At 41.7% G+C, this 12,524-nt stretch overlaps 1 protein-coding gene across 2 annotated transcripts in view; it reads right to left on the bottom strand.

Annotated features, from left to right (window-relative positions):
• The window catches only part of UVRAG (UV radiation resistance associated), a 127,029-nt gene that overhangs the window by 65,543 nt on the left and 48,962 nt on the right, over positions 1-12,524 (bottom strand). For both annotated transcript variants that reach the window (XM_024205058.2, XM_024205050.2), the window contains 3 exons: positions 12,399-12,486; positions 11,355-11,415; positions 1,620-1,785 (listed from right to left, as the gene is read on the bottom strand). In XM_024205058.2, coding sequence (XP_024060826.2) covers positions 1,620-1,785; positions 11,355-11,415; positions 12,399-12,486 — 315 coding nt within the window. The remainder of the gene's footprint in view (positions 1-1,619; positions 1,786-11,354; positions 11,416-12,398; positions 12,487-12,524) is intronic.

Raw genomic sequence — 12,524 nt, 5'->3', positions numbered from 1 at the left:
AGAGGGGACATGATAGCAGTTTTCAGGTATCTAAAAGGGTGTCATAAGGAGGAGGGAGAAAACTTGTTCACCTTAGCCTCTAAGGATAGAACAAGAAACAATGGGCTTAAAGTGCAGCAAGGGAGGTCTAGGTTGGACATTAGGAAAAAGTTCCTAACTGTCAGGGTGGTTAAACACTGGAATAAACTGCCTAGGGAGGTTGTGGAATCTCCATTTCTGGAGCTATTTAAGAGTAGGTTAGATAAATGTCTATCCGGGATGGTCTAGACAGTATTTGGTCCTGCCATGAGGGCAGGGGACTGGACTCGATGACCTCTCGAGGTCCCTTCCAGTCCTAGAATCTATGTATCTTGGTTGGAGTCTGGAGCTCTCCCATACTACTAATATTTACATACAAATTTTGTTTAATGTGTAATCCACACACTAAACTATGGCTTGTTAAAAAAATTACAATTCCAATGAGTTTAGTGTCAATTTGGATACACTCCTCATCCCCTTCTCCCCTCCCTCGTGCCAATGCAGACAGTTTGTCTAGACAATGTTTCCTAAGTGCAAGCACAGAAGCATTCCCCTTACCCTTTTCTTCAATCTTGCCTAGGTGCTACAACTCCATGGTTATCTGTATGTGCTGACTACAGAATGAAGAGCACTAGTGTCAGTAGTTCTGTAAGTTTTACTTTGCAGCTCAACAGTACACAGAAAAAAGAGCAGACCATTTTATTACCCTTAAAGTTTATATGCTCAAATATAAAGTAATTATGTGAAAATTCACCTTACATGTCTATAGCCATAATGTTGACCCACAATATATACTAATGCAATATATTATATATTCTACGTAGTTCAAGGTAGACTTGTATGTGTGATGTGTATGTTGAGAAGTTTCGTATATACACCTTGTGAGTCAAGGATAATGTTGCGGTTTGTGCAAGGTGAATTTTCACGTCAGTGTCAATACCTGAAAGTATCCCGGGTCAGAGAATTCACGTAAGTGAATTCTTTAACTGGCCATTTTCGGTCATTAGTGCTTAGGTTTTCTAATGATAATACTGTAGTTACCTATTTCACTAAGAGTTATATTACCTCAGCAACCTTGACTAAGACTGTGTGAAAGAATTGCAGGAATTAAGATTCTGATGGCACAGAATAGTGACTAAACAGACATGAATAATAATAAAACAACCGACATTTGTTGTATTGAATCCATTGCTGGTTACAAAGCACTGAATATGGATCAGACTAAAATGCAAAAATATTCTAAAACTTAAAATTCACTGTGGTCTGTCTGGTCTACATATGTAACAATGAAGCTTCACCACACAAAACTGAAATTTAATAATAATAAAAAAAAGTAAAGGAAGTGCCTCTTTGCACCCCTAAACTAATACAACTAGAATAGACTAGTTTATGTAACTTCCATCTAGTTTAACTAGTCTGCTACAAATTTCAACCTAATCCTATTCACATGGGATTCAGACACCACAATGGAAACTGCATCCTTGACTTGGGCACTAAAAACAACCTACTTCAATATCAACTACTGCAACTCCATCAACCTTCTTGCCCAGTCAAGATGCCGCATCTTTCTCAGAAAGTACATATGAAGATGACATACTTACTCTCGCTCTTTCTCTGTCAGTTTGTCGTTGATATTATCTTTGATTGCAGATCTGGAACCTTTGTGAATTATGGGATACCTGAGTGGCACTTGTAGAAAGAAGGAAATCATTGAGACCAAGTGTGCAGTGTAGCCCAGGGCAACAGCAATGCTTCCATCATCTTTTGCTGTTAATGAAAAAGCAACTTATTTACCCAACTGAATTCTACTGATATGGTAAATATTTTAAAGCATATTAATGAAAATTTAGCATGAGAAGGGTGTCCATATTACACAAACAGTAAAGACTTAGACATGATGAAAATAATATTTATTAAATGATTTAACAGCTGCACACTTAATGAAAAAGATAAAATAAGACTACAAGCATCTTACAGAAATCTTAGTGGTATTAAGCTTACTCTATCACACATTACAATGCATGGTTCTGACATGTTTATGATGCGATGATAGCACATTTAAGCATTCAATAATAGATACTGCATTTCCAATATAGTGTTTAAACATTTTTTAAAATAGTGGTTGAGGCACTATATTTTGATGCTAACGGTAAAAACCTCTCCTGGTTTTAAATCCGTTTGTTATCCCTAGTCCATTACTTGTATCTTGTGTTGAAAGGTGACATCAGATAGGGGATAGTTTGAGCCTGCAGTTTAAGACGTACTCCAATACTTTCAAACTGGAAAGGAAATAGTTTTCAGCTTCAAATGGGAACTGAAAGGTGTGGAGGGGTTTTTTTTGTTTGTTTGTTTTTAAAAAGGCTCCCTAGGCCAGAGTTCAAGTCTTCAGAGGTCTGCAATTCTCTGGCTGCAGCTGAAGACCTCACTAACACCTACAGCAGAGAAAGAAGCTGCATTCTTACATTGCTTTAGGCATTAGTGAGATCACCAACTGCTGGGCAGGGAAATTGAATCCCAGGGCCTGAACTCTAGTCTTGGCCAGCAACGGGAGGAACTGATTTTTAACCATTGTTTTAGAAGGTTAAAGTTTCACATTTATTCAGCAAATGACTGGGGATCTGAAATTGTGTATTTAAAAGTTAATTTACCTCCAGTGAAGATTTATTTATGGCTCTTCCACCCCACCCTCTAACCCCTTTTCTACAAAAAGTTATTAACCTTTTAAAGTCATTTTTAACTTTTCATGCTGGACCTTCATCCTATTTTCTAGCTTATTAAAAAAATACACGTGAACCTATGAATAGCTGGAAAGAAGTTATAGCCAGCCCAAATCCCTTCCAATGACAACAGAAATTCTAGTGAAACTAACTGGAATATAGGAGGACCTGAACAAGGAAGGAAAAACATGAATTTAAGTCCTCTGTGACATCTATGAAATCATACCTTGGCTCTCAATAAGGCAATTCATGACACACAGGTTTAAAAATAACACCCATTCCAAGAAATTAATTCTGTACAAAGGGATTCAACTCTGCAGCAAACATAGGTCTCATTACAGAAGAGCTCTAAGGTCACGGACTTCTGATTTTATTTTTAACCTAATTGTCCACTAACATTCTATGCTAACATGCAAGGAATCAGATAAACATTTTCCAAGTTAAAAAATATCAATATTTCATTTTTTCCACTCACTCTGTAGTAAGCCCCAGGGCAGGCAGACTAATTCCTTGTGACAAACGTGAAAGGACTCAGTCTCTCTGGATAGCACCAATAAGGTATGACTAAGGCTACGATTTTGTTACCGCTTCCTGGTGACCTGTCCCTGACTTTTACTAAAAACATCCCTTACAAAATAGGGAGGGAGGAGGGTCAAGCACCCTGCCCCCCCACCCCGCAGCATCTGGGAACTGCAGGAACCCCCATTGTCCAGTGTCTGGGAGGAGTCTAGCTGCTGCCCTGTGGGGCTGAAGCTGGGGTGGTCCCCCCACCGCCCTGCGGGGCTGAGAGCTGCAGGGGAGCTATGGAGGGCACCCATGCCAGCGCTGAGCAGCTCTGGGGTCCCTCTGCCACCAGTGGCAGCAGCTGGGAGCTGGGGGGGGACCCATGCCACCCGCGGAGGCTGGGCTGCTGCGGGAGGTTCCCCTGCTGCTAGCAGCGGCTAGTCAACAGTGGGGCCCCCCAATGTCACGGAGGTCACTGGAAGTGACTTCCGCAACCTCTGTGACATAATCTTAGCCTTTGTTATGACAATCTAAATTGACACAAAGGCACTTAAATTTTTATAAACAAGACAGGATTGTAGAACAAGGACTATGGCCCATATTTAGTACAATTAGAGAGCTACCAGTGTGATTAGTATTTCTTCACTATCTCATTTCACTTGCGTTTTTCTGACATTTTAACTCAAACATATTAATGAGTCACCTCATCAAATATGCTAGGATTTAAACTAAATCACTTGTGCCCTAAAAAAAATTAACTACTGCATTATAGGCTCTAGATTTTAAAAAGCTAGTTGTTTTAGCAAACAGGAGCAGCAAACTAGAGTTTTGCAAGAGTATTCTCCAGGTGAAGGAGGAGCGACTACATGACTCTTGGCTGAATTTGCTGTCAGTTTGTTCGTGTGCCTGCTTGACTGGAGTTTATAGCGTGGTCTGCTTGGGGGAGAGGGCTGTGTGCTGAGCCCAGAGGACCTGCTGGGCAAGTGTTAGAGCTTCTTACAGAGGCTCTGGCCTGCCATCCTTTGATTCCTAGTTCCTTAACAAGAAGGCAGGGCTACTCAGGAAGAATAGGGGGTTATATTTAAAAAAAAAAAAAAAAAAACAAACCACACACACCTCCCCCCCCCTCCCCCCCCCCCACAAAGTGACCAAAGGAGCTAGCAACCAAGAGCAGTAAACTCAGGAGTTTAGAGACAGAGCATGAGAGCCAGATACACCTAACATTCTCTAAACGTAGGCCAACAACCCACCCTGCAAACAAAAGAATAAAAATAATGCAGGCAGAAGGCTAGCAGTAGAGTGGGGGCTGTCCAGTTTATTGCACTGAATGCAGCATGTATGATTACATGTGGCCTATGTATGATTTAGGGCAAGCAGCTCATGACCCTCAGAGACTACATACAGGCTCCTGAGACCACAGTTGCTGAACTGGAGGAGCTAAGGGAGACAGAGCTACACAGGAGGAGACTTTCTGGAATGCAGTAGAGTAGGTCCACCCCCAGTTTGACAGCCTCTGTGCTGTTGAGGAGGACAAAAGTCTCAGGGAAGGAGATCAAACAGGAGGGGAGGGAAACAACCCCATAGTTGGGACCTGCCTTCCAGATGACATCATGATATTCTCTTGCACTGAGAATACCACTCCAGGGGAGGGGACCCCAGCTATTAGGAAGAGACACGTAATAGTAATGAGGGATTTGATTATTAGAAATATAGATAGTTGGGTTTGTGATGACCAGGAGAATCACAAGATGAATTGCCTGCTGGGTGGGGAGGTTGCAGTGCTAGGGAGGACCCAGTGGTTGTGGTACACGTAGGTTGCAATGACACAGGGAAAGGTAGGAGAATATTCCTGGAGGCTAAATTTAAGCTGCTAGGTAAGAGATTAAAGTCCAGGACCTCCATGGCAGCATTCTCTGAAGAGTTTCCAATCCCATGAGCAGGGCCAGTAAGATGAGCAGAATTGCACAGTCTCAGTGGGTGGATGAGATGAAGATGTAGGGAGGAGGGAGGGCAGCGATAGCTCAGTGGTTTGAGCATTGGCCTGCTAAACCCAGGGTTGTGAGTTCAATCCTTGAGGGGGCCACTTAGGGCTCTGGGGCAAAATCAGTACTTGGTCCTGCTAGTGAAGGCAGGGGGCTGGACTCGATGACCTTTCAAGGTCCCTTCCAGTTCTAGGAGATAGAATATCTCCAAAAAAAAAAAAAAGGAGGGGTTTAAGTTTCTTAGGAACTGGGGAACCTTTTAGGAAAGGAGGAGGAGCCTATACAGGAAGGATGGGTTCCACCTAACCCAAAATGGAACCACATTGCTGGCATGTAGAATTAAAAAGTCAGAGGAGTTTTTAAACTAAGGGCTGAGGGACAGCCGAGAAGTATGGAGGAGCACGCTGTTCAGACAGACATTCCTTAGGGAGGATCCATTAACAGGGATTCTCAATATCCTGGTTGAGAGGAGGAGAGGAGAGGAGTTGATAGAGTACAGGTAGGAGCAGAAGAGAAATGTCAAATGAAAAAGAGTTCCATTCAATTACATCACATGTAAGCAGACAACTAAATATCAACAAATTTTATAAATAAATACTTATACACAGGTGTTAGAAGTCTAAATACAAAGATGGGTGAACTTGAGTGTCTGGTATTAAATGAGGATATGGATATACTAGACCTCACAAAAACTTGATGGAACAATGATAATCAATGGGACACAGTAATACTAGGGTACAGAATATATAGGAATGACAGAGTAGCTCATGCTGGTGGAGGAGTGGCACTGTATCTGAAAGAAAACACAAAGTCAAATATAGTGAAAGTCTTAAATGAATTGAACAGTACCACAGAATCTCTAATATAGAAATTCCATGCTTGAACAACAAGAGTACAGCAGCAGAAATATATTACCAACTACCTGACCAAGATGGGGATTGTGAAATGCTGAGGGAGATTAGAGAGGCTACAAAATATAGAAAACCCAGTAATAATGGGGGATTTCCACTACCTCCATATTGACTCAGTACATGTCATCTCAGGAGGGGATGCAGAAATGAAATTTCTAGACTCTATTAATGACTGCTTCCTGGAGCAGCTAGTCCTGGAACCCACAAGGGGAGAGGCAATTCTAGATTTAGTCTTAAGTGGCACACAGGATATGGTGCAAGAGGTGAAATAGCTGAGCCACTCTAATAGCAACCATAATGGAATTTAACATTTAACATTCTTGTGAGGGGGAAAGTACCAAACAAGACAGAAGCACTATAACAGAAGCTCAAATTAAATGCATACCCCACATAAATAAAAAAATACTAAGAGGATAAAAAATTGCCACCATGGCTAAAGAGAGTAAGAGGCCATTAGAGGCAAAATATGTCATCCTTTAAAAATTGGAAGTCAAAGACTACTGAGGAAAATAGAAAGGAGCATAAATTCAGGAAGGTGTAAAAGTATAGTTAAGCAGGGCAAATTTAGAATTTGAAGAACTACCAAAAGACGCAAAAAAAAAAATTTAAGTACATCAGAAGCAGGAAGCCTCCAAACAACCAGTGGGGCCACTGGACAATTGAGGTGCTAAAAGGAGCACTCAAGGAAGACAAGGCCACTTTGGAGTAGTTAAATGAACCCTTTGCACCCGACTTCACTGCAGAAGATGTGAGGGAGATTCCCACACCTGAGCCATTCTTTTTAGGAGGCAAATCTGAGGAACTGTCCCGCACTGAGGTGTCAATAGAGGTGGTTTTGGAATAAAATTGATAAATTAAACAGTAATAAGTCTCCAGGACCAAATGGTATTCATCCAAGAGTTCTGAAGGAACTCAGATACGAAATTGCAGACCTGCCACCTGTGGTATGTAACCTATTACTTAAATCAGCCTCTGTACCACATGACAGGATGCCAATTTAAAAAAAAAGACTCTAGAGGTGATCCTGGCAATTACAGACTAGTCAGCCTAACTTCAATACCAGGTCAACTGGTTGAAACTATAGTAAAGAACAGAATTGTAAGATGTATGTAATGTAGCTGCAGCCAAGTCAGTCCCAGGATATTAGAGAGAGAGAGGGTGGGCAAAGTAATATCTTTATTACTTCACCCACCTACTACTCTTGGTGAGAACGACAAGCTTTCAAGCCACACAGAGCTCTCTTTCGGGTCTGGGAAAGGTATCTGAAGGTCACAGCTAAATGCCAGGTAGAACAGATTGTTTAGCATAAGTAATTAGGGACCATATTCTAAGGGTTTATTCAAAGTAGAGTGGCCCATTAATACCTCTGCAGTCACAGGACTGCAAGAGGGGGTTAAGCAGGTTACAGATTGTTGTAATAAGCCATAAATCCAGAATCTCTGTTCAGTCCATGATTTAGTGTCTAGCAGAGAGTTATGAATTTAAGCTCCCAGACTCATCTTTTGAAAGCATTGTGCAGGTTTCTTTTGAGGATGAGGACTAATGAGTCAGATGTAGAGTGATCGCTTTGTGGAAGTGTTCACCCACAAGTGATAGGGAGTTTTTGTTTTTAAATCATTTTCCTGCGACGGCTCATTTGAGAGCAGAGTGATTGTCTGGTTTCACCCACATAGTTGTTATTGTGGCATTTAGTGCACTGGATGAGATATACCACATGTTGTGATAGGCATGTGTAGGGTCCATGGATCCTGAAAGGTGTGTTGTGGTGGGGCGTTGATCATTGCAGCAGATACACAAACAAAAAGGAAGAAATAGTTACTCACTCTGCAGTAACTGTGGATCGAGATGTGTCCCCCTAGGGGTGCTCCACTCTAGGTTTGCTACCGCCCCTTGCACCTTTGATCGGACATTTCTCATAGCAGTGTCCGTTCAGCCTGTGCACACGTTAGGCAGCCTCGTTCTCTGCTATGGAACTTTGCGGTAGAGAAGGAACTGAGGGTGGTTTGCCCATGCAGTGTTATAACATGACAGCATGGGGCACAAGATTGACTAACATGCATGCACCCATAGAGACTACTTGAGGTAGTAGTTTTTCCACACAACATACAGTCAACCTGTGTAACTCGTTGCCAGAGGATGTTGTGAAGGCCAAAAATATAACTAGGTTATAAAAAGAATTAGATGAGTTCGTGGAGGATACGTCCGTCAATGGCTATTAGCCAGAACGAACAGGGATGCAAAAACATGCCCTGGGTGTCCCTAAACCTTGGACTGCCAGATGCTGGGACTTGACAAGAGGGGATGATCACTTGATGAATTGCCCTATTCTGCTCATTCCCTCTGAAGCATCTGGCACTGGCTGCTGTCGGAAGACAGAATACTGGGCTATGTGGACCACTGGTCTGACCCACTATGGCCATGCTTATGTTTATTACAGTAACTCCTCACTTAAAGTCGTCCTGGTTAACGTCGTTTCATTGTTACGTTGCTGATCAATTAGGGAACATGCTCGTTTAAAGTTATGCAATGCTCCCTTCTAACGTCGTCTGGCAGCCACCTGCTTTGTCCACTGCTTGCAGGAAGAGCAGCCCATTGCAGCTAGCTGGTGGGGGCTTGGAACCAGAGTGGACTGGCAGCCTCCCTATCAGCTCCCCTAAGTTCCCTGTGCAGCAGCTGCCCAGCAGGCTAGCAATTGCAGCTGTCCCTCCCCCCACTGCCATATGCTGCTCCTGCCCTCTGCCTTGGAGTTGCTCCCCAAGACTCCTGCTTGCTGTGCGGAGGGGAGGAAGAGGGGGGCTAATGTCAGGGTGTCCCCCTCCCCCCTGCTCCTGCATCCCGCTTACCCCATCTTCCATAGAGCAGAGGGGACACACACGACAGGGCTCAGGACAGAGGGAGCTTGCTAGCAGCAGCAGCTGCTGTCTCAGCAAGCTGATCTAATTAACAAGGCAGTGTACTTAAAGGGGAAATGCGCATCTCTCTCTCACACACTCACACTCTGTGTGTGTGTCTGTCTGCGATGCTCTCTCCCCTCCCTCCATTCCTGCTGCCTTGTAGACTGTGAGAGTTAACCCTTGAGGGCTCAGCCAATTGCTAGTTCATCATTTAGCAGTAAGGCATTCCCTGGAAAATATCCCACCCTCTGACTCCTCCACCTCAACCAAGCTTCACAATCACCATCACGGGGTACCAGTATTAAATTGTTTGTTTAAAATTTATACTATCTATATGTGTATAATATAGCCTTTTGTCTGGTGAAAAAAATTCCCTGGACCCTAACTCCCCATAAGAATTAATGTAAATGAGGGGAATTGGATTCACTTAACATCGTTTCACTTAAAGTCGCATTTTTCAGGAACGTTAAGTGAGGAGTTACTGTACTTGAATTCATGTTTTTATTTTCCTGCGGCAACACCCCTACCAGACTGATCAAAAGGAGAGGCAAGAGTTCCTAAATGTAATTAATAATTTAGTCATTCTAATTTTCAAATACTTGTATAGATAGAGGCAGGCATACAAAGACAAAAAACACCTGCCATACAGGAGATCTGCAGACACACTTATGATATATTATAAATATTGACATAAAGGCAACTGAAATAGCATTACCATAACAAGATAGGGATGTATGCATTTGATGCAGCCTATTTGGCGTAATATTGTTTAAATGAATAGATACACAGGTAGCTAGTATGATTTTTTTTTTTTAAAACAGGTAAACATATTGAAATCTAGAGCTAAAATATCTGTGTGGGTATGCACAAAGAAGTGAGTGAGTTTATAAGGATTAACCAGGACATATGGTGTCAAGTAATTTTAGCTCAGAATCCAATTTCTTGTATATGTCCCCATCACAGTAATATTTCAGCACCTCCCATGAGCCAAAAATAACATTTCCTTCTAGGTTTATCTGTTTATTGCATGTTGTGAGTAACCCAAAGTTAGTTATTTTTGCCGGATTAAAAATATGATTTGCTCCATTTTGTGCCTCACAGGGGGTTGGATTTTAATCACTCATGGTCTGAAGCATTTCCTGGCACCTATTAAATACCATAACTAGATATTGTTCTGTTTAAAATATTCTTTCAGAACGTGGAGGCTTGTAGAGAAGCAGCTCATAGCATCAAGGGATTGGTCTTTACCCAATAATGTCCAAAGTCTTCTGCAAGATTGGGGTTGTGGTGACATTTGAGTCTGCGGGAAGTCCCAGAAGGACTGTCGTGCACTATTTGTGTCTCCAGCAGAAATTAGAGGTGGAGTTAGTTTTATAGGAGATTACTGGGGTGTAAAAGCATAAAAAGCAGACACGACAAACCCACGGGGGAAAAAAAAAAAAAAAAAAAAACGCAGAAACTGGTTGTCTTTACGGGCTTGTGAGTTGCTTGTTGGCTAGTTTTTGGCTTGCTGCTTCTTTTTTTTTGATCAGCTCCCAGCAAGCAGGGCAAGGCAGGGAGAGAGTCAGGGGTGCACAGCGGGCCCACCACAGTCCCACACTGCATGCCGGGGGGATCTTGTCACAGAGTATTGGGGTTCTTAGGGATTGGCTCTTTTTGGCCTTGTTTTGAAGTGGGATTAGCTTGATTTTTGGTTTATTGTGAAAGTCGGGGTGCTTATTTACCGCATGAAAATTGGCAACTGTGATAAAAAGATAATCTTCAAAATGATGTCACCATTCAGTCTTCATCATGAATAGAATTTCAGGGGAAAGTTGTCTATCCAGTATGAAACCTCAGATTTTGGCAAAACAACTGAAATTATATTTTGATCAGACTGAGATTTCATTTTGAGATTTTGAAACATTTAGATGTCAACCTTTATTGTTTTTACTTTTTAAAAATAAAATTGATTTGAAATTTAACTAAAAAGTTGTTTTGAACCAAAAAAACAAAAAACTTTGTTTAGAAAATGATGAAATGGTATATTCTGACAATTCTGAAGGTTTCCCAACATTTGTTCTGAGTCAAGAAATTCACTCGAATCAACCCTTTCTCACAAAAACAGTTTGGTTGTGACAAATCAGCTTTTTCAGTGACCAACGTTTAATCCAAGTCCCAGATAGTTCTACTCAGAGGTGAACAAGGATTAGATCAGAACTATCTGCTTGTCTAAATTTTTTCAGTCTCCAAAAGTGGACTGTGGTTCCTAAAATGGTAAGTCTGCCCTATGAGATGTTAAAGTAACGTCACAACTCTAGGTACTAAATGAAAGAAACATCCAGCTACCTTGAAAGTCTTCAGAATTAGGCAGCTTGACTCCGCAGACGAAGTAATCCTTTTGATCGTTCTATGGATTTGAAAACAGCAGAAAATGAGAATGGGACATGGTACATTTAAAAATAAGACAGAAGTTGCAAATTCCAAGCAAAAAACTTAGAGGCATGTTAAAATCAGACTACACAGAGACTTTGTAAAGCATCAGTTAACACAGATGAAAAAATTCAAAATTAAGAAAATTCAGAGTAATGTCTCTCACTCTACATTAAATTTAAAATATTTTCAGAAGATTAACTCTCAAACAGGAATGGATTCACTTTCATTCAACTGAACTTACAAAATCTTAAACTTATGTTGAGCAAAGAATTGTGGATCTCAATCTTCTGATGAGCATTTTTTTGCCCAGTATGTTAGAAGTTTAGCTAAGTAGTGAAGTCTGGTAAGATGATTATCAGCTACTCTGTTGTGCTCTCACTATCAGTTTTACTTGCCATTTCATATGCCACCACAAGAGGTCCAAGTTTAAGTTACCATGCGGTGGCGGCAGTATCCTGTTACAGTGCAGCACAATAGGGTCCTTTCCTTGTATCTAAGTTAGACAAATAATTCAGTGTGAATGATGACACAGCGACAGTCCAAGCATGCACCAGGCCTTCTTTGGACTCATTTGCCTGACTACAGTGGTGGCAACAATTAATTCCCAAAGAAATGGCTGCAGCAAGACAAGGGAAGAGAGGTAGAACAGGGGCAGACTGGGATGTGTGAGGAGAATAGGGAGAAGTTCTGTGGCAAACATTACCAAATCGGAACGCCAGTGACTGAAAGAGAAAGGGGCAGGAACACAAGAGTAGATGGAGTCCCTGCCAGACAAGCTCACTGTCAGATTCAAAGTAAGAAACATCAGAAAAGAAACAGGAGAGAGAAATTTACATGAGCATGGAGCTGAACAGTGTGGAAGAGAGAAGCATTTTACTCAGAAGGCAGCTAGAGAGCACATCTGGCAGACAAAGTTCATTCTAGTTCAGCAGGTTTCTTGAGGTGTTAGAAACTTACCAAATCAATAGAGTAAATATAGGAAAGCTCTGATAACAACTGCCTGCATCGAATGGTCAACTGTGCATTGGTCTTCAAGAACAGTTCTCTTTAGGGGGAGAAAAACCACGATCGTTAGTGACCTCA

The sequence above is a fragment of the Terrapene carolina genome, unplaced genomic scaffold (assembly GCF_002925995.2).
Source record: "Terrapene carolina triunguis isolate 2854851 unplaced genomic scaffold, T_m_triunguis-2.0 Scaffold97, whole genome shotgun sequence".
NCBI classification, from domain to species: domain Eukaryota; kingdom Metazoa; phylum Chordata; order Testudines; family Emydidae; genus Terrapene; species Terrapene triunguis.
The sequence above is the reverse complement of the archived record's forward strand: the minus strand, read 5'-3'. Positions and strand labels throughout refer to the sequence as shown.